This window comes from Pseudophryne corroboree, chromosome 3 (assembly GCF_028390025.1).
Source record: "Pseudophryne corroboree isolate aPseCor3 chromosome 3, aPseCor3.hap2, whole genome shotgun sequence".
In the NCBI taxonomy this organism is placed as follows: Eukaryota; Metazoa; Chordata; class Amphibia; order Anura; family Myobatrachidae; genus Pseudophryne; species Pseudophryne corroboree.
Window position 1 is genome coordinate 374,443,358 of NC_086446.1, and position 23,038 is coordinate 374,466,395.

At 47.4% G+C, this 23,038-nt stretch overlaps 1 protein-coding gene across 9 annotated transcripts in view; it reads right to left on the minus strand.

The window, feature by feature from the left end:
- LOC135055637 (nucleolar transcription factor 1-B-like) overlaps positions 1–23,038 on the minus strand; it is a 54,644-nt gene that overhangs the window by 7,570 nt on the left and 24,036 nt on the right. For 8 of the 9 annotated variants that reach the window (XM_063959927.1, XM_063959924.1, XM_063959925.1 and 5 more), the window contains exons 8-14: positions 22,910–23,020; positions 19,844–19,977; positions 9,936–10,077; positions 9,236–9,277; positions 9,014–9,127; positions 8,736–8,867; positions 8,483–8,593 (exon numbers count right to left, since the gene is read on the minus strand). In XM_063959927.1, coding sequence (XP_063815997.1) covers positions 8,483–8,593; positions 8,736–8,867; positions 9,014–9,127; positions 9,236–9,277; positions 9,936–10,077; positions 19,844–19,977; positions 22,910–23,020 — 786 coding nt within the window. The remainder of the gene's footprint in view (positions 1–8,482; positions 8,594–8,735; positions 8,868–9,013; positions 9,128–9,235; positions 9,278–9,935; positions 10,078–19,843; positions 19,978–22,909; positions 23,021–23,038) is intronic. The other variant, XM_063959931.1, reaches the window with a different exon arrangement.

The following is a 23,038-nucleotide window of genomic DNA, read 5'->3' on the forward strand; positions in this document are numbered from 1 at the left end:
CACAGAGGGTGTTCACCAAGGTGATGGCAGAGATGATGTTTCCACTCCGCAAACAGGGAGTGAACAAATCTATACCTGGACGATATCCAGATAAAAGCAGCGTCCAGGGAAAGGTTGCTGGACAGCATTGGTCTCTCAACCAAACTCCTCCAGGATCGCAGGTGGATTCTGAACCTTCCAAAATCTCACTTAGAGCCAACATGGAGGCTCCCATTCCTGGGAATGATACTGGATGACCTGTTACGAGGCACTTCAATACGGAAGGTTTCATGCAAGACCCTTCCAGCTCGATCTGTTGGACAAATGGTCCGAATCGCATCTTCACATGCACCAGAGGATCGGTCTGTCACCAAAAGCCAGAATCTCCCTTCTGTGGTGGCTACAGACTTCTCACCTCGTCAAGGGTCGGAGGTTCGGAAATCAGAACTGGATTCTGTTAACCACAGACGCAAGCCTCAGGGGTTGGGGAGCAGTCACGCAGGGCGTGCAGTTTCAAGGAAGATGGTCAAGTCAGGAAGTCATCCTTCCAATCAACATTCTGGAACTCAGGGCCATATACAACGCCCTCCTGCAGGCCTCACATCTTCCTCAAGATCGGGCCATTCAGGTCCAGTCGAACAATGTGACGGCAGTAACGTATGTAAACAGACAGGGCCGAACGAAAAGCAGAGCAGCAATGTCAGAGGTGTCAAGAATTCTCCTCTGGGCAGAAAGAAACGCTGTGGCATTGTCAGCGGTCTTCATTCCGGGAGTAGACAACTGGGAAGCAGACTTCTCAGCAGACACGACCTGCACGCGGGAGAGTGGGGCCTTCACCTGGAAGTGTTCAGGTGCTTGACACGTCGATAGGGATATCCACAGATCGACATGATGGCCTCTCATCTCAGCAAGAAGCTCAGGCGGTATTGTTCCAGGTCGAGAGACCCACAGGCAGTGGCTGTAGACGCTCTGACGACTCCATGGGTCTATCAGATGGTGTACATGTTTCCTCCACTTCCTCGGATCCCAGGAATTCTTAAGCGAATAAAAAGGGAAAAGGTTCAAGCAATACTGATTGCTCCAGACTGGCCAAGTAGGGCCTGGTACGCGGATCTTCTCGAAATGCTGATCGAAGGACCATGGCCTCTACCTCTTCGCGAGGATCTTCTGCAACAGGGCCCATTCGTCATTCAGAACTTACCGCGGCTACGTTTGTCGGCATGGATGTTGAACGGCTGATTCTAGCCACGAGAGGTATCCCTAACAAGGTTATCCTGACTCTGATCCAAGCCAGGAAGGGGGTAACATCTAAGCATTACCATGGTATTTGGATGAAATACGTCTCTTGATGGGAGAGCAGAAATTATTTTGCGGTGGAATTTTCATCTGGGACGTTTCCTGCTTTTTCTGCAGTCTGGTGTTGATGTGGGCCTGCGTCTGGGCTCCATAAAAGTCCAGATTTCGGCCTTGCCCATTTTTTTCCAGAAACAATTGGCTTCTCTCCCTGAGGTCTAGATGTTCTTGAAAGGTGTTCTGCACATCCAACCTCCCTTTGTGCCTCCCACAGCACCTTGGGATCCCAATTTGATGCTGCAGTTCCTCCAATCGGACTGGTTTGAACAGTTACAGGAGGTGGACGTAAAATATAGGGATTTTTGTTTACTTACCGTAAAATCTCTTTCTCTGATTCCATCTGGGGGACGCTGCGCCATTACTTGTGGGTTAGAGGTGTGTGGTTGTGGAGTTTGGCACAGAACTATTAAAACCTGACTCCTCCCCCCTCTAACCCCTCCCATCTCCTTCCTGCCTAGCCAGCACCTCAGTTAACGTTTAGCCAAGCCAAAGGAGATAGACCGAAAACAATTAACTGGTTAAACCAGACAACATATGGGAGGGATCGCAGCGTCCCCCAGATGGAATCAGAGAAAGAGATTTTACGGTAAGTAAACAAAAATCCCTATTTCTCTTTCATCCATCTGGGGGACGCTGCGCCATTACTTGTGGGATTTCCCAAAGCAAGCAAATGAGAGGAGGGAGACATAGACGGCATAGCCGTCCGCCAAATTTGACGCCCAACAGGGGCAGTCTCCAAACCGAAAGTGTGAGAACGGTAAAACCTTTTTAAAACGTATGCACAGACGACCAGGTCGCCGCCCTACACGACTGCTCAATAGACGCAGCCCCGCGAACATCTCAAGAAGCTCCAATAGCTGGAGTCGAAGGAGCTTGAATCGAGTCAGGAACTGAAACATTAGAAGACTCTGTGATGGTCGTAGTTACCCAACGAGTCACTGTGTACTTGGAATCCGGCCAATCTCATTTGGACGCAGCCATTAAAAACCAACAATGCATTCGTACGACGGATAGAATTCGTACGAGATAAATAAATCCGTAAGGCCCTAAGCACATCTAAGAGAGCCAATGGGAATCCTCCCCGGAAGGAGGAGGAGTAAACGCTGGAAGGACAATGTCCTAATTTAGATGAAACGCTGACACAACCTTCGGAGGAAGGAAGGTTTTGTTCGCAGAACCACCCGATCATCATGAAAATCCAACAAGGGTGGTCTGCAAGAAAGAGCTGCCAATTTAGATGCTCATCTTTTGGAGGAAATTGTCAATCGGAAGACATTGAACGTTATATACCGCAATTGTACAGATTCCAAAGGTTGAAATGGAGGTTTCTAAAAAAAACCGTAAGGACTAAGTTAAAGTCCCAGGGAGGAACAAAAAAAAAGTTGACTGAATCCGAAGAACTCCCTGAAGGAACGTCTGAACTTCTGGAGTGATAGCCAGTCTCCTATGAAGAAGAGTCGACCAAGTAGAAACTTGACCCCATTAGTGAAGAAGTCTGAGATCCTCATTGAGATCCTCCTGAATGCAGGATAACAGACGAGGAAACTCTAAACACATCCGGTGTTAAACCACGCTTTTCACACCAAGCAATGTAAATTCCAGAAGCCACCGGTTATCTTTACTCAACAGGACGAGAAAAAACCTTTTTCCCCTTAAAATATTGGATTCAAGAACCAAGCCGTCAAAGTCAGCCGACCAAACCTGTGTGGTGACATGGTCCTTGAATCATAAGATCTAGAGCAGAGAGGGTCGGGATGGTTCCTCGACGACCCTATTGTGCAGAAGAGTGTACCACTGTCATCGTGGCCAATCTGGGTCCACCAGAATGATTGGAAGACCTTCTCTCTGAACGCGTTGAAGCCGACGTGGAATCGGTGGAAATGGTGGAAACACATATCCCAGTTGAAAGTGCCACAGCGCCGTCAGTTCATTGATTAGAATTGCTTAAGGGTCCTGAGTACGCGACCCTTAGAGAGGAGGTTTATTGTTGAGACAAGACGCCGTTAGATCTACATCGGGCATCCCCCACCGGGCTACTAGAGTCAGAAACACCTCCTGGTGAAGCCCCCTCTCTCCCTTATGCACCGTGTGACGGCTTAAGAAAACCGCTTCCCAGGTCTCGACTCCTGGAATGTGAATCACGGGTATAATCTGAACCCAATGTTTTGCCTAAGTGAGAATCTGAGCGACTGCCTTCCTGGCGGTCCAGTTTTGAGTTCCTTTATTTAAGTAACTGCCGTGGCGTCGTCGGGTTGAACCCGTACTGGATTACCCTTTACCATGGTTTGAATCCGAAGGATGCCTACCGGACTGCCCTCAACTCCAAGATGTTGATCTGTAACTTAGACTCGACTGTTTCAGAACGTCTGAAAGTAAGGAGTCTGAAACACCGCCCCTCAACCTCTGAGGCTTGCGTCTGTGGTGACCATCCCTCAAGAGCAAATCGTGAACGGTACCCTTTTTGGTCAAATTGGGCTGTGAAGCCACCAGCGAAGCGACCGACGAGTCTTTACAGACAAGCGGATTAGCTGTAATTCGAGATGAGGTCCTGTCCGTGAGGAAGAAACGCTTTCTGGTTGGTAGCGTCGAATAAGAATCCCAGAAATATCATTTTCTGGGAAGGAAGTAAAGATGACTGTGGAAAAGTTATTATCCATCTGAATGACTATAGAGTCTCTATCGTGAGACGCAAGTTCTGGTGAAGGATTCACTCTGACAGTCCTGATGAAAAGATCATCTAAAAACGGAGTAATGCTGACACCCTGTGAATACCTGAGGAGCCGTGGATAGACCAAAGGGAAGAGAAACTGAAAATGGCAAGGACCGACTGCGTATCTCAGACAAGATTGACGACCTGTCCAAATAGGAACATGCAGGTAGACGTCCTCTACGTCCACTGAAGCCAAATATTCCCCTGGTTTTATGTAGCGATAATCGAATGGATGGATTCCATTCTGAACTTTTGGGTTGAGAGATATGGATTCAAACCCTTTTGGCCGAAACGGTTTGTCCACAAGAAAAAGACCTGAGTAAAATCCCGACCTCTCTACTGAGAGGGAACTAGAAGAATCACTCCATTTAGTAAGAGAGTGGCTGTTGCATAAAGAAGAGCTCAACGTCTGGAGGGAGCGTTTTTGGAGAGGAGTGACGAACACACGATATGGGATTGGTTCCTCGAGATGTAACATATAATCTCTGGATATGACCTCCGTCACCCACAGATCTGGTTTTGACAGGAGCCACACTTCCTTGAACTGCCGTAACCGAGCCCGAATCGTCATTGATCCCTCCAGAGATCGTTAACCGTCATGCAGTAGGTATGTCGGCAGGTTTACTGGCTGGTCTAAGAGCCGCCTGTGTTCCTCTACCTCTGAATGCCTCTCTTCGTGGGAACCTGGAGAAAGAACGAAAGGGATGGAAACTACCTCTGTCCTGTGTACGAAAGGACCGAAACCTCGTGGTCTTCGGTCTCTGAGGAGCAAATGGAAGAAAAGGGCTCTTGCCCCCTGTAGTCTCTTCTGTAATTCCGACCCAAAAAGAACTCACCTTCAAAGGGTATCGCCGTCAAGCTCTGTTCCGAGTCAGAAACGGCATTCCCAAACCCGAAATCAAAGAGACCGTCTTGCTGTCATGGTCAAGGCAGAAATACAGGATTGTAGCGCAGTAGACTCTAACAAGGTCTCATTTTTCTAATTGAATGACTTCCGATGGATCGTGGGACTGCATTCAAGATACAACCTGTGCCAGCCAGTCATCCGCGGCCATGAAGACCCAAGTGCTAGCTAGAATTGGGAGTAGAAAATTCCTGATAAAGATAACATAGATTTAATCATTGTTTCAATCTTCCTATCTGTAGGATCTTTCAACTAAAACGTACAAACCTCACAGTTTGGGCCATGGTGGGAATTGAACCCACGACCTCAGCGCCCTAAGGCAGCAATGCCAAGCATCACACCAGCAGCACTGCCCATGTACAAAAAGAATAACCGTAGCTTTTGTTAAATGTGAATAGGAGCGTCTACCTTTTGGGTCTGTTTCTCAACATCTTGTATCCCCCTTATATAAATTAAAATTTATTTTGGGGCTGGGACAGGAGAATCCGACTTAAGTCAGGGCTCTTTCAAATATCCGCAAAGTGTGAATAAGGGGGAAAGACAGTAACTTGTCTTTTTTTTTTTTTTTTTTTTTTTTTTTTGTGTTTTGAAAAAGGCAGAGGAAGAACCCGCCACCTCCGAACTCTGAATATTAAGAGTTTGACGGATGGCTTATATCAGAATCTAACACCTGAGCTAGTAGAAAAACTCCTCATCCTATTATCCCACTCTGGGTCTACTTCCCCATCCTCCAGTGGGAATGTTTCCAACTACTCCTCCGGAAAAGTTATAGCGGGCAACGGCTGCGGCCGTTTTGTAGCAGAAGAACTGCCGGCAGAGTTAACAAATTTGTTTAGAGACTGAGCCCATATTTCGAGCCCATAGAGCTTCCACTGTAGCCATAGAGGCATAGACTGATCCGCGGAACTTTCCTGCTGGTCCGCCACAGATGCCCCAGAGCATGAAACACAGAGTACCTGCGTCCGGGCTTCCCTTTGCTAGCTATGATCCCCATAGTGAGCAGGAAAAAATAAACCACCGAGGCGGTCTTACCCTTTGTAGATTTCATAAGTAATTAATTCATTTATTCTCTTTTCCAATACTTTGACATATTGTTGTATATTGTAATATACTATGAATCATACTGTGTTCAATGCATATTATATATTGCAAAAATTACCTCCCCTAAAAGTATAGCATGACACAATGTAAATCTACAGTGAATTTATACTGTGTCCCAAAATATACTTGCTGTTAGGTGATCAGCCTTTGTTGTGAGCGCTGCACAGTGTCCCCCGTACTGCCTCTGGAGAAGATGGCGGCCGGAGCCCTGCATACCTGGACGAGAGTGCGCGCGTGGTAGTGGAGGGCGGGAGTCCGTCCCTTCTTGAACAATGAAGCGCCTGTCAGCTTCAGTAGGCGCGCTGCAGCCGAAAGTCTGCGGCTCTCGCGTGCCGCCACCCCAAGTTGTTCTGTTCAGGTAGCGAGCACAGCGTCCCCCTGTCACTGTAGATGGTATCATGACGTGCGCGCGGGCAGAACAGAGCGGGAAGCCGTCCCTGCTCTCCTCTCGCGACCAACCGGAAGTTCGGGCCGCCGCGCGTTGCTAAGTATAGCGACTGTTGCGGCGGCTTCTCCGGGATCCCCGTCCCGTCCCCACAGCCCTTCAGACAGTACTGCGGCTGTATGGGTACAGGTCTCCGGCACAGCTCCCGCTGGCGGGCTTGCGCCGGGGGTGGGGGGGGGGGGGGGGGGGGGGGGGATGTGGGGAAGGGAGATAAAGTAAAAATAATACTAAAATTAGTAAAATAAATAAATATTAATAAATAATAAATAATAAAAACCGTTAGGGACAGCCCAATACTGCCAGTGACAGATTGTGGCTGTCCAGTACCTCTTTGATCTGTCGTGTGAATCAAAAGGCCCCAGTGACCAAGGTATGGTGGCCCTTTCTGACAGCATCCTTGTTCCATTTATACCTGTCACCTGTAAACAGGGACTAGGTATAGAAAAATAAAGAAAAATAAAGAAAAAATAAAGAAAAATTAGGAGAAATAAAAACTGTGTCTGTACTCCACAGGCACAAAACTAAAACTGGGGTGCTGGCTAGGCAGGAAGGAGATGGGAGGGGTTAGAGGGGGGAGGAGTCAGGTTTTAATAGTTCTGTGCCAAACTCCACAACCACACACCTCTAACCCACAAGTAATGGCGCAGCGTCCCCCAGATGGATGAAAGAGAAATCTTACGTGGAAGACCGGCACACTGTTGGCCTTGGCTTCAGCAAGACGTGTGTTGGAGCTGGGGGCTTTGTCTCACAAAAATCCCTATTTAATTTTCTATAAGGACAGAGCTGAACTCAGAACTCGTCAGCAATTTCTTCCTAAAGTGGTGTCCGCATTTCACATCAACCAACCTATTGTGGCTCCGGTTGTCACCCACACCTCTCCTACTTCAAAGTCTTTGGATGTTGTGAGGGCTTTGAAGGTGCATGTCAAGCGAACAGCTCGTCACAGAAAATCGGACTCGCTGTTTGTTCTTTATGATCCCAATACAATTGGGTACCCTGCGTCAAAGCAGCCCATTGCACGCTGGATCAGGCTTACTATCCAGCATGCTTATTCCACGGCAGGTTTGCCATGTCCAATATCTGTACAGGCCCACTCTATTAGGTCGGTGGGTTCTTCCTGGGCGGCTGCCCGGGGTATCTCGGCTTTACAGCTCTGCCAAGCAGCTACTTGATCTGGTTCGAACATGTTTGCTAAGTTCTACAAGTTCGATACTTTGGCCTTTGAGGACCTTCAGTTTGGTCAATCAGTTCTGCAGGAACCTCAGCACTCTCCCACCCGGTTAGGGAGCTTTGGTACATCCCCATGGTACTAAGTGGACCCCAGTATCCTCTAGAACGTAAGAGAAAATAGGATTTTAATTACCTACCGGTAAATCCTTTTCTCGTAGTCCGTAGAGGATAGTGGGTGCCCACCCAGTGCTTCGTTCTTCGTGCACTGTTACTTGGTTAAGTATTGTTGGTTCAGCCGTTGCGGTTCCTGTTTCAAGTTTGGTTAGCATGGCTTTTCTCTTGTTGTGTGTGCTGGTTCGGAATCTCACCACTATTCTTATCTATCCTTCTCTCAAAGTATGTCCGTCTCCTCAGGCACAGTTTCCTAGACCGAGTCTGGTTGGAGGGGCATAGAGGGAGGAGCCAGCCCACACTATCAAATTATTAAAGTGCCCATGGCTCCTAGTGGACCAGTCTATACCCCATGGTACTAAATAGACCCCAGTATCCTCTACGGACTACGAGAAAAGGATTTACCGGTGGGTAATTAAAATCCTATTTTCTGATAGTTCAATGTACACAACTTTGTTTCATGCACAAAATGATTGTATAAAATGACCTTCAGGCTACGTGTATAAAGTGTATATGAAACAAATGCATTTCCTGTTCAGACTTTGGTCCCATCCTCAAGGTATCTAATACGGTACAGAAAATCTGACAGACACATACACATTATACATGCCTAACTAATGAAAGCGTCACAGGGTGCAATGCTTTGTACCTCATATCGCTTCTGGTCTTCAGCTGCTTTTTTAATCCACATGATCTTTTCCTTCTTTTCCATGTTCATCCAAGTGGTTTCCATACACTTCAGGGCTTTAGCTCGGTCATTCTAAGATTAAATTGTTGGATACACAACAAAAATGTAAAGAGAAAAAAACAACCAACCAACAACACCATTTATGTACTCCTTTACAGAGGCCTATAGGCAACAGAACACCTTACAGTTCAAAACAAGTTAATTTCCCGCTTACCTTAAACCGTGCAAGGTAGTCCCCAATCACACTCTGCTGCCAGATTTCTTCTGCTGTTTTGGGGGTCTCAGGCAGCTTACCTCTCTCATCTGCAGCTTTTTTCTTGTTTTGTTGTGCAGATTTACTCTTTGGCTATGCAGATGTGAAAATAAAATAGTATAGCATTAAAGAATGACAAAAAAACACAAATGAAGAAAATGTACAAAGCGCTTTGTAAAATAAATGATGCTTTAAACCACTGAGCACATGCTGGTGACAAGAGACTAATAACCAGTCACCTTGGCAGCTTCCTGTGCTGCTAACTTTGATGCTTGAGTGGACAATGCTTTCTTGTTCATGCCTACCATCTTTTCTTCTGCAAGAACCCTCTGCTGCTCCTCTTCTGGAAGACTCTAGAAAAAGTAAAAAAAAGGAGAAAGTAAAACTTAAGCCGGTGTCTCTCCCTCCTGCATAGTACAAATAGTTTGCCTACATGCATTGTTACCATAAACGAGACTCACCTCAAGGAAACGTATTAACTCCACTTCATACTCTTTCTTTTTCTGCAAAGATAAAAAAAAAAACAAGTTGGATGCATGACCTTTGTTTCATACAGAAGTGTATTTGACGTTACACTGTTACAGGGGCCAGACATCCATATAGTACTGCTGAAGACTGTTATAAGATTAGGTAGAACATTTGGAGGTAGCTGAGCAAATCATGTTATATAACAAGAGGTACAAAGGAGAGCGCACATTGCATGCTCTTGAATGCGATCCTCACAACTTCACCAACACTATCTTTGCCTGGAATTTTACAGCTGGAATAGGCTGCACCCCCACTCTTATCTCTACACTAGGTTGCACATCTTACATTTTAACCCTGAAATGCAAAGTGGTCATTTAAAGGATCACAATTTGACTTCAGAGCAAATCCAGCTACTGGGTACAGTCTCATAGGGGTCCATCCAATTAACAGCTGTTTCTGCATGCAAACACCGCAATTACAGAAGAGAATACACCACCATTACAGCTCATTTTTTCTTGTCGTCCATTAATATTTAGATAGACAGGTTGGCTTCTTTCTATCCAACCCCTTCCTGGAATTGCTGGGTCTAACATAGGGTTAATGTGATGTTAAATTAGATCACTGCCAAATGAAAAGAAGTGGAAAAGCTTAAACTGCTTTTCAAGGCTGTGATAAAATGAGGCTATTATTTACCTGCTCGCACTTCTTATGATAAGCTTCTTTCTCCTTCTGAGAGAGCAATTTCCACTGCTGGCTGCAGAGTACCATGCGTTCAGTGCTGGGGACATCCTTCATGTTGGTCATCAGCTCTGCACAGTACATAGAGTAGCTGTTCCTGTGTGGAGATAGATCATACCGTTAGCAGGGGAAGGTCTTCTCACATGAGTGTTGGCGAATCTTACAAAGCACCCACAATTTCCTCCGTTCTGTGCCTACGTTAACTCAAGCCCTTATTTACCTCAACCTCCTCTCACTAATGTTGTTAATGTGTCTTCAGCGCTGCAAGTATGGTGCTACGGCGTACCGGTAAGAAATTCCCAGCCGGTACGCCGTATCGTCCACCATATTGCATCCCGCTGACTTCTGTGTCAGGGGAGGAGAGCGCAGCGCCTCTCCTGTCCCTCCATTCACTGTGATGCCGGGTCTCACCATCTCACTCTCCAGCGGCAGGGTTAATCTCAATAAGGCACCGGTTTGCTAGCCAATCAGAGCTTGTGGACCAGCAGCCACGGCTCCTGATTGGCTGCCGGTCCGCAAGCTCTTATTGGCTAATGAACCGGTGCCTCATTTGAGATACCCACCGACGGAGACCTCACCGGACTTCTGGAGCATTGAGGGCCAGGCGAGGTGCTGCGCTCTCTTCCCCTCACATAGCAGCAACAGAGGCAGCGGTGAGCGCGGGGGGGGGGGGTATCTATATATCTGGCACAGTGGCCCAATGTATATCTGCCACAGTGGTGCAATGTTCTGTATATCTGGCACTGTGGGGTCATATGTGTATCTGACACTATTGGGGTCATATGTGTATCTGACACTATTGGGGTCATAGGTGTATCTGACACTATTGGGGTCATAGGTGTATCTGACACTATTGGGGTCATAGGTGTATCTGACACTATTGGGGTCATAGGTGTATCTGACACTATTGGGGTCATAGGTGTGTCTGACACTATTGGGGTCATAGGTGTGTCTGACACTATTGCGGTCATATGTATATCTGACACTATTGGGGTCATATGTGTATCTGGCCCCCATATGTGTATCACGCACCCCTTTTCATTGGCGACGCCCCATGGGGCATTTGTCCACACCCATTTTTTGGCATGTGCGCACACAGTACCAATAAGAAATTTTTTTCTACTTGCACCATTGTGTGTCTATTACACAACTGAAATGCACTGCCAACATTGACAGTGGTGTGGCTGCTGAAAGGCTTTATTTGGGAATGGACAGGAAAGGGAGTACTTCAGAAGAAGTAATAAGCACACACTGATTCTATCATGCCACAAAACTGGTCTTTTACTCAGAGAGCTGCCTAACACTATGACATTTGGGATAGAACAATGGAAAAGGGAATGTCCACACAACAAACAGCCATATGTAAAAGATTATCAGTATAGCAGCCAACCAGAAGTCTGATTGTTCTATGGCAGCCAACCAATATGACACCAGTTACACTATGGTAGGGGTGTCCAAACTTTTTGCAAAGAGGGCCAGATTTGGAGAGGTGAAAATGTGTGGGGGGCCAACCAGATACATAAATGCCCCTGGCAGTGCTGCCAGATACACATTATATGCCCCCAGCAGTGCTGCCAGATACACAAATGCCCCCACAGTACTGGCAGATACACAAATGCCCCTAGTGCCAGATGCACACTATATGCCCCCAGCAGTGCTGCAAGATACACAAATGCCCCCACAGTGCTGGCAGATACACATTTTATGCCCCCAGCAGTGCTGCCAGATACACAAATGCCCCCAGTGCCAGACACACATTATATGCCCCCAGCAGTGCTGCCAGATACACATTATAATCACCTCCATGCCTGCAGTATATGCTTGGTGCCTATTTCTTACCACCCCCTCCCGTTATATACATTTTATGCTTAACCCCCCCCCTCCCCATTCCCCTTACAATACAAATGTATTTTTATATCATGATGCCATACTTTTTATGGCGCTGATTGTGGCTAGTGGCTGGATGCTGTTTCTCCATGAAGAGAGGTTCCTTGGCAAGCGGCAGCGCTGCGATCTCTGCTTGCAGGGGCAGCAAGTGGAGCCGGCCGGGTAAAGCAGATTAGGGAACAGAGGGATAGCCGATGCGCTGATATCGTTTTAAAGCCAGCTTCTTCAAACGGGGGTGGCCGGGGGCAGTTACCTCACCTCCCTAAAGAGGGACTGCGGAACCTGCCGTGTCACCCTGGATGCTGCCATGTGAAGGGAGGCGGAGCCCAGAAGTTCCATGCACTAGCTGCCTGGGGAGGAGGAGTTATGGGATAATGCTGCTGCTGCTCTGCTAGCTTAGTAGCCCGGCACTGAGTGCGGTGCAGCTTACCCTCAGCCTGTACTCTGCCCTAAGCTGCACGGCTGCCTACAGCATCAGCAGGGTCTGCTGGTGCTGGCACTGTGTGTTACGGGGGTACGATCGCCGTTATCACCCCCTGCTGGATCCTCCAGTGGGCTGCGGGCCGGAGAAAATGTGAGCACGGGCCGCAATTGGCCACCGGGCTGGACTTTGGACATACCTGCACTATGGATTACAACTGTTTCTTGTACAAAAGGTCATTTAAAAAAAAAAAAAAGTTCCTTCACACTGGCTGGTATTCTATACAGGAGCAAATAGCCAGTATGGAATTATTTTTTCACCTTTTATTGACTGATTATATCTGGATTTCAACATTTGGTATCAAACTACATAAAAGTCAACATATATATATATATATATATATATATATATATATATATATATATATATATATATATAGTAGAAGTGCGGCACTCAGAGCATTGTAGACAATGGTAAATAAACGGCCATGACCCGTATGATTTACTTCATACGGGTCATGGCCGTTTATTTACCATTGTCTACAATGCTCTGAGTGCCGCACTTCTACAACTTCTATATACCTGCACTTGGTTTGTGAGGGCACCGGGCGCTAAATACTCATGTTTGTTGGAGTGCTGGCCACTTTGCTATTATGTCTGTCTGTGTCTGTCTGTCTATCTCTGGCAAAAAAGAAGAATTTACTCACCGGTAATTCTATTTCTCGTAGTCCGTAGTGGATGCTGGGAACTCCGTAAGGACCATGGGGAATAGCGGGCTCCGCAGGAGACTGGGCACTCTAAAAGAAAGATTAGGTACTATCTGGTGTGCACTGGCTCCTCCCTCTATGCCCCTCCTCCAGACCTCAGTTAGGGAAACTGTGCCCGGAAGAGCTGACACAATAAGGAAAGGATTTGGAATCCTGGGTAAGACTCATACCAGCCACACCAATCACACCGTACAACTCGTGATACTATACCCAGTTAACAGTATGAATAACAACTGAGCCTCACGAAAAGATGGCTCATAACAATAACCCTTTAGTTAGGCAATAACTATATACAAGTATTGCAGACAATCCGCACTTGGGATGGGCGCCCAGCATCCACTACGGACTACGAGAAATAGAATTACCGGTGAGTAAATTCTTATTTTCTCTGACGTCCTAGTGGATGCTGGGAACTCCGTAAGGACCATGGGGATTATACCAAAGCTCCCAAACGGGCGGGAGAGTGCGGATGACTCTGCAGCACCGAATGGGCAAACTCAAGGTCCTCCTCAGCCAGGGTATCAAACTTGTAGAATTTTGCAAATGTGTTTGAACCCGACCAAGTAGCAGCTCGGCAAAGCTGTAAAGCAGAGACCCCTCGGGCAGCCGCCCAAGAAGAGCCCACCTTCCTCGAGGAATGGGCTTTTACTGATTTAGGATCCGGCAGTCCAGCCACAGAATGTGCAAGTTGAATCGTGCTATAGATCCAGCGAGCAATAGTCTGCTTTGAAGCAGGAGCACCCAGCTTGTTGGGTGCATACAGGATAAATAGCGAGTCAGTTTTCCTGACTCTAGCCATCCTGGAAACATAGATTTTCAGGGCCCTGACTACGTCCAGCAACTTGGAATCCTCCAAGTCCCGAGTAGCCGCAGGCACCACAATAGGTTGGTTCAAATGAAACGCTGATACCACCTTAGGAAGAAATTGGGAACGAGTCCTCAATTCCGCCCTATCCATATGAAAAATCAGATAAGGGCTTTTACATGACAAAGCCGCCAATTCTGATACACGCCTGGCCGAAGCCAAGGCCAACAGCATGACCACTTTCCGCGTGAGATATTTTTGCTCCACGGTCTTAAGTGGCTCAACCAATGCGACTTTAGGAAATCCAACACCACGTTGAGATCCCAAGGTGCCACTGGAGGCACAAAAGGGGGCTGAATATGCAGCACTCCTTTAACAAAAGTCTGAACTTCAGGCAGTGAAGCCAGTTCTTTTTGGAAGAAAATCGACAGACAAAATCTGGACCTTAATGGAACCCAATTTGAGGCCCATAGTCACCCCTGACTGTAGGAAGTGCAGAAATCGACCCAGCTGAAATTCCTCCGTTGGGGCCTTCCAGGCCTCACACCAAGCAACATATTTCCGCCATATGCGGTGATAATGTTTTGCGGTCACATCCTTCCTAGCTTTAATCAGCGTAGGAATGACTTCCTCCGGAATGCCCTTTTCCTTTAGGATCCGGTGTTCAACCGCCATGCCGTCAAACGCAGCCGCGGTAAGTCTTGGAACAGACAGGGCCCCTGCAGTAGCAGGTCCTGTCTAAGCGGCAGAGGCCAAGGGTCCTGAGATCATTTCTTGAAGTTCTGGGTACCAAGCTCTTCTTGGCCAATCCGGAACAATGAGTATAGTTCTTACTCCTCTCCTTCTGATTATTCTCAGTACCTTGGGTACGAGAGGAAGAGGAGGGAACACATACACCGACTGGTACACCCACGGTGTCACTAGAGCGTCCACAGCTATCGCCTGAGGGTCCCTTGACCTGGCGCAATATCTTTTTAGCTTTTTGTTGAGGCGGGACGCCATCATGTCCACCTGTGGCCGTTCCCAACGGTTCACAATCAGCTGGAAGACTTCTGGATGAAGTCCCCACTCTCCCGGGTGGAGGTCGTGCCTGCTGAGGAAGTCTGCTTCCCAGTTGTCCACTCCCGGAATGAACACTGCTGACAGTGCTATCACGTGATTCTCCGCCATCAAAGATTCCTTGTGGCTTCTGCCATTGCCACCCTGCTTCTTGTGCCGCCCTGGTGGTTTACATGGGCGACCGCTGTGATGTTGTCTGACTGAATCAGAACCGGTTGTTTTTGAAGCAGGGGTTCTGCTTGACTCAGGGCGTTGTAAATGTCCCTTAGTTCCAGAATATTTATGTGTAGGGAAGTTTCCTGACTTGACCATTGTCCTTGGAAGTTTCTTCCCTGGGTGACTGCCCCCCAACCTCGGAGGCTTGCATCCGTGGTCACCAGGACCCAGTCCTGTATGCCGAATCTGCGGCCTTCGAGCAGATGAGCACTCTGCAGCCACCACAGCAGAGACATCCTGGCCCTCGGGGACAGGGTGATTAAACGATGCATCTGGAGATGCGATCCGGACCACTTGTCCAACAGATCCCACTGGAAGATCCTTGCATGGAATCTGCCGAAGGGACTTGCTTCGTAAGAAGCTACCATCTTTCTCAGGACTCGCGTGCAGTGGTGCACCAACACCTGCTTTGGTTTCAGGAGGTCCCTGACCAGAGATGATAATTCCTGGGCCTTCTCCTCCGGGAGAAATATCTTCTTCTGTTCTGTGTTCAGAATCATGCCCAAGAACAGCAGACGCGTCGCAGGAATCAGCTGCGACTTTGGGATATTCAGAATCCAGCCGTGCTGATGCAGCACTTCCTGAGATAGTGCCACGCCGACTAGCAACTGCTCTTTGGACCTCGCCTTTATAAGGAGATCGTCCAAGTACGGAATAATCATGACTCCCTTCTTTCGGAGGAGCATCATCATTTCGGCCATTACCTTGGTAAATACCCACGGTGCCGTGGACAGACCAGACGGCAACGTCTGGAATTGGTAATGACAGTCCTGTACCACAACCTTGAGGTACTTTGAACTTGAACTTTTTTATATAAATGTTCAAGGATTTTAAATTTAGAATGGGTCTCACCGAACCGTCTGGTTTCGGTACCACAACCTTGTGGAATAGTAACCCCGTCCCTGTTGAAGGAGGGGTACCTTGATTATCACCTGCTGAAGATACAGCTTGTGAATTGCCGCCAGTACTACCTCCCTTTCTCTGAGGGCAGCAGGCAAGGCTGATTTGAGGTAACGGCGAGGGGGAGTCGCCTCGAACTCCAGCTTGTATCCCTGTGATACTACTTGCAGAACCCAGGGATCCATCTGTGAGCGAGCCCACTGGTCACTGAAGTTCCGGAGACGCGCCCCCACCGCTCCTGGCTCAGCCTGTGGAGCCCCAGCGTCATGCGGTGGACTTAGAGGAAGCGGGGGAAGATTTTTGATCCTGGGAACTGGCTGTGTGGTGCAGCCTTTTTCCTTCTTCCCTTGCCTCTGGCAGAAAGGAAGCGCCTTTGACCCGCTTGCTTTTCTGAGGCCGAAAGGACTGTACCTGATAATACGGTGCTTTCTTAGGCTGTGAGGGAACCTGAGGTAAAAATTTTGACTTCCCAGCTGTTGCTGTGGATACGAGGTCCGAGAGACCATCCCCAAACAATTCCTCACCCTTATAAGGCAGAATCTCCATGTGCCTTTTAGAATCAGCATCACCTGTCCACTGCCGGGTCCATAATACCCTCCTGGCAGAAATGGACATTGCATTAATTCTGGATGCCAGCCGGCAAATATCCCTCTGTGCATCCCTCATATATAAGACGACGTCTTTAATATGCTCTATGGTTAGCAAAATAGTATCCCTGTCGAGGGTAACACTATTATCTGACAGGGTATCAGACCACGCTGCAGCAGCACTACACCTCCATGCTGAGGCAATTGCAGGTCACAGTATAGTACCTGAGTGTGTATATACAGACTTCAGGATTTCCTCCTGCTTTCTATCAGCAGGCTCCTTCAAGGTGGCCGTATCCTGAGACGGCAGTGCCACCTTTTTTGACAAACGTGTGAGCGCCTTATCCACCCTAGAGGATATCTCCCAACGTGACCTATCCTCTGGCGGGAAAGGGTACGCCATCAGTAACTTTTTAGAAATTACCAGTTTCTTATCGGGGGAAACCCACGCTACTTCACACACTTCATTCAATGCATCTGATGGGGGAACAAAACACTGGCTGCTTTTTCTCCCCAAACATAAAACCCCTTTTTAGTGGTACTTGGGTTAATGTCAGAAATGTGGAACACATTTTTCATTGCCGAAATCATGCAACGGATGCCCCTAGTGGATTTTGTATATGTCTCAACCTCGTCGACACTGGAGTCAGACTCAGTGTCGACATCTGTGTCTGCCATCTGAGGTAGCGGGCGTTTTTGAGCCCCTGATGGCCTTTGAGACGCCTGGGCAGGCGCGGGCTGAGAAGCCGGCTGTCCCATGGCTGTTACGTCATCCAGCCTTTTATGTAAGGAGTTGACACTGTCGGTTAATACCTTCCACATATCCACCCACTCTGGTGTCGGCCCCGCAGGGGGTGACATCACATTTATCGGCACCTGCTCCGCCTCCACATAAGCCTCCTCATCAAACAAGTCGACACAGCCGTACCGACACACCGCACACACACAGGGAATGCTCTGACTGAGGACAGGACCCCACAAAGTCCTTTGGGGAGACAGAGAGAGAGTATGCCAGCACACACCACAGCGCTATTTAATCAGGGATTTACACTAATAGAAAGTGATTTATCCCTATAGCTGCTTTTTTATATACAGTTTGCGCCTAAATTTAGTGCCCCCCCCTCTCTTTTTAACCCTTTGAGCCTGGAAACTGCAGGGGAGAGCCTGGGGAGCTGTCTTCCAGCTGCACTGTGAAGAGAAAATGGCGCCAGTGTGCTGAGGGAGATAGCCCCGCCCCTTTTTCGGCGGACTTCTCCCGCTTTTATAATTGTATTATGGCAGGGGATTTTTACACATATATAGCTTATTAGGCTATATTATGTGTTGTTTGCCAAAGTTAAGGTACTCTAATTGCAGCCCAGGGCACCCCCCCCAGCGCCCTGCACCCATCAGTGACCGGAGTATGTGGTGTGCATAGGGAGCAATGGCGCACAGCTGCCGTGCTGTGCGCTACCTTAATGAAGACCGAAGTCTTCAGCTGCCGATTTCCAGGACGTTCTTCTTGCTTCTGGCTCTGTAAGGGGGACGGCGGCGCGGCTCCGGGACCAGACGACCGAGGCTGGGCCTGTGTTCGATCCCTCTGGAGCTAATGGTGTCCAGTAGCCTAAGAAGCCCAAGCTAGCTGCAAGCAGGTAGGTTCGCTTCTTCTCCCCTTAGTCCCTCGTAGCAGTGAGTCTGTTGCCAGCAGATCTCACTGAAAATAAAAAACCTAACAAATACTTTCTTTACTAGGAGCTCAGGAGAGCCCCTAGTGTGCAACCAGCTCGGGCCGGGCACAGATTCTAACTGAGGTCTGGAGGAGGGGCATAGAGGGAGGAGCCAGTGCACACCAGATAGTACCTAATCTCTCTTTTAGAGTGCCCAGTCTCCTGCGGAGCCCGCTATTCCCCATGGTCCTTACGGAGTTCCCAGCATCCACTAGGACGTCAGAGAAAAGGAGATTGACTGACTGATTGACCCATCACGAAATCTTTGAAACCACAAGGCCTACAACCTAAGGTCCCAAGTGCTTGCTAAGAACCGGTTTTACAAATGTCACTGTGCATTCACGGTAATCGACAAAAATGGGTGTGTGTGGGTGTGTGTATTTACGTATGTCTATATGTATTTTCCAGCATAATTCCAGAATGCCTGCAGCAATTTACACCAAACGTGTATTTACACATATGACTTACAATCGGGGACAAACACTGTGGGGGTAACAGCAGCACAGAGTTTATCAGGAGACAGCATAACTCCGGAATGGCTGGAGCAATGTACACAAAAATTGGTGTACATTTATTTATTTATTTTATTACCAGTTATTTATATAGCGCACACATATTCCGCAGCGCTTTACAGAGAATTGGCCATTCACATCAGTCCCATATGACTTACAATATGGAAACAAACACTGTGGGGGTAAGACACTCCTAGCACCCCTAGGGGTGGCACAGCATCACAGAGTATATCAGGAGACAGCATAACTCTAGAATGCCTGGACCAATTTACACCAAACTTGGTACACATATGACTTACAATCTGGTAACAAAGACTGTGGGGGTAACACACCCCTAGCATACCTAGGGGTGGCCCAGCAGCACAGGTTATATCAGGACATGCATATGTCATGTCTGTGACGACAGGGCTGCATGTGACAGTGGTAGTCACATGATGTGAGGAGGGGAATGGAGGTAGCAGGAAGCCACACACTGAAAGTTATATACTTGGAGGAGCAGGGTCCCCAGCAGCACACACTATATCAGGAGATGCATAATATGTCAGGCAGGACAGGGCTGAATGTGACAGGGGCAGTGACATGATATGAGGAGGGGAATGGAGGTAGCACATACCCACACACTGAGAGTTATATAGTGGAAGTAGCAGGGTTCCACAGCAGCAAAAAGTATATCAAGAGATGCATAATGTGCTGCGCTATATAAAAAACGAAATAAAATCGATAATTTCACAGGGGCAGACATGTTGTGAGGAGGGGAATGGAGGCAGCAGGAAGCCACAGACAGAGTTGTATAGTGGGAACAGCAGGGTCCCTTGGGGGACCAAAAAGGGGTCCGGCCACTGCACAAAGTGGGTCAGAGAAGCAAGATATGCCTATATACTAGATCTCCAACCAACGTAAATTAACAAACAACTATAATTCTAATTTACCATCCTCATTCCGTAGCGAAGCACGGGTATTCAGCTAGTACTTAATATTAATGGAGTGGGAGCACCATGACTTACGGAGGGGGTTTAGTTGGCCTTCCATCAAATTTATCTTTGAGTTGGCGCTCTGCCTTGGTTAGGGTGGGGCGGGTGCTGACCTCTTCAGAAATGTTCAACCCTGGATGTTTCTGAATGTAGTCTCGTATCACGTTCTGTAGGAGTTTGGATAATAAGTCAGTAGACAACCCAGCATGCAAACACACAATGTGCCTTTGTAAACAATTGAACCACAAATTGTATATATTTGAACTCTAGCAGGCAGTGACGTTTTCAGGCGACTAATCTCTTGGCTTGTACATAGCGTCCTGTACTTGTTAGTATTGTATTTTATTGCCAGTGAATTACCATGGGATATAGCTTGGGGTGCAGGGAATTTACACACTTTAAATTTTACAGGAGGAAAAACTCAAGTTCCCTCTCTACCTTCTACCTGCCTGCTTCCTCATCAGCACGTAAAGAATAGTGATGTGTATTGGGGTGCAGAACTTCCCTATCCCTGGCAAACACACATCCTACTGGGTTCTGCAGCTGTTGTATCATTTAGTTTCCCCTCTTTTTCTCTATTTCTGGGAAAGGGAGGTCTCCCACGGCTCGGCATGGAGGAGGGAAAGTGGCCAGAAATTTGGTCTGGTTTAGAGGGCACTGCAAAGTGCCTTATGCCCTGTCTAGGGGTGGAGGACAGGACCAGTGACGACACTCACCTGCAAGTCTTTATCAAAGACTATCTTGGATCTCACTCAGCTTGCAAAATGTCCTTGAACACTAAGAAGCATTTCTCACTGCTCAGTTCCCAAGGAAATTCATGGGACAGATGCCAGCCTACATGGCTGAGGGTGTTATCACTCTTTATTCCCATTTGAAAGGTCTTTGGACTTCCAAAAGATCCCAAAAAATTTGCTGAAGTCCAGAAAGGGTTTCAATGCTCTGGTCCATAGACTCCAGTTCTTGACAGGCTGTATCTTGATGGCCCCTCCTAGCAACGGCTCATATAAATCACCAAGGCGGCACCATGAGTGCACGGTCATTAGAGACCAGCAAGATAATGCATTGGGTGGAGCAAAACATTCCAACCATTGTAGCAGGTTTTATCCCTGGGGGGTAAATTGAGGATACAGAATTCTTCAGCAGATAAACCCTTCACTCCAAGAAATGGTACCTCCATGAAGAGGTTTTTTAAAACAGCAAGTGAAACAATGGGGAAATCGTATGATGACAAGGGACCACAATGTGGAGCACATCTGCTCTATAACAAGGGAACAAGCATTTCTGGTTTACACAGTTAGTTCCTTGAGGCTTCAGTCTGGTATACTGGTTCAAACTAATAATTCCAAGCTGTGTGGTAATTCTTGGCTGAAACAGGTTTTCGAGCCTTGAGCATGGCCTGCTCCACACTGTCTGAAAGTCACATAGCTTTAAGGTTTATGGCCTCAATAACCATGCCATTACAACCAGATGGGATTAATTCTGGTGATGAACGAGAGATCTTAGAGGCAGGTTTTACTCTGGGCCCTCTCATGCTTAGAAGATCTGAGTGGCAAGACGATCTGGGACATTTCAGAGCTATCAGACTCATGAGAACACTCTTTTACATCGGTCAGCCTGAAACAAAGGGTTTTCCCTACAGCTTTTTTTTTTTTGCTAAAACTGGTTGCTACTGTTTTTGCAGAAAAGTCTGGAAGGGGTCCCAGAATTCTTGGTTTTCTTTCTGTGAAAACTGATTCTCTTACCTGAAGTGCAGACTTCTTTATTTTTTTTGTACTGGGAGTTCTGTATGTGCAGTCTTCATATATCCCCCAAAAAGCTCCTATGGATCTCAATCTGGCGCCCATAGCTTCCATGCCATTGGATTTAATGGAGTGCTGGTGGTAAAGTTCCTGACCTGTTTGCTCTGAAACTCTCTTAGCAGAGGAGATAGCTGAGTGTTCTCTTGCTTGAGGGCCGCCTTTCCTCATTTAGTCAGGGCTGTTCATAACACCAAACCTTTATTTAAGCCTAAAGAAGTCTCTAAATTCCATCTGCGTCAGCATAATTTCATACATTGAGAATCCAGGAGTTGCGTAGGATGGATGACCTGTTGGTTCTTCATGATGCTCACAGAGAGCCAGCCAACCTTTCAACAAACGATTGCCCATCGGATTACTTTAGTAATGTGACAGTCTTACTTTTGGGCAGGACTAACCGTTCTGGAGGGGATGTAGTTACCATCCAGCGGTCAGAATACGGCTGTCAGGATGCGCTGCCAGAATGCCGGCAGCTGCACAAGGGCTATTCCCACACGTGGGTATCCACCATACCCATAGAGTGGGAATAGAACCTGTGGCAAGCGCAGCGAGCCCGCAAGTTGCTTTCTAGCGCTCGCCCCACTACCGGCATTCTGGCGTCGGTATTCTGACTGCCAGGATACCATACCCAATGCGTTCTGGAGAATATGAGGGTTCATTCTACCAGATTAGTAGAAGAGTCCTGAGCGGGAGCCAGGTGATCCAAAGATACCTGTTTTGGACACATGATTATATCCTCCCTTTCAAACATCTTTGGGACTTCCCTGTGATATCCAGAAAATAGCATTTTCTCATAGTCTATTGGCTGGATATCTTATGATTATGTTCATTGTTATCTTTCCTGTTATCCTTGTTAGGCTGCAGTTCTTGTTCGATAACAATGTTTTTTTCGCTCTCTCTTCTTCTGTGTCCTGGCCTGTCATTTGGGGCTTTGTTAGACAAAATTGAAGTTTCCAAGCAGCCAATGGGGTTTAGAGGGGGCAGAGCTTCAGCTATCTGCCTGTACATTTAAAGTGCCCAAAGCTCCCTGTACCCATGGCAATCACTACGAGAATTTAACATAACTACAAAAATACCATTAATCTCCCTTGAATACGACACACATCTGACATGTTTTATACATTACAATCATATTCAGATAGCAGTTTTGTGTTTCAGCTAGAGGTAATGAGAAAATGAACAGTGATGTAATAGAAAGGATAAAAAGCATTAAAGAGAGCTTGGAAAAAACTCCCACAGTAATGATGTTGCAGAAGGGCATGCCCAAGACAACCCGTCCCAACATATTGTACACCGAATGTACCTCATACAGCTTGCGCTGTTCCAGTGCTTTGTGGATCCATTTTAAACGTTTCTTATCGGAGAGTTGAGACCACTGTTTTCCTAAAGCATCTTTAACATCCTTTACACTGGCCTAGAAACAGAGAAGACG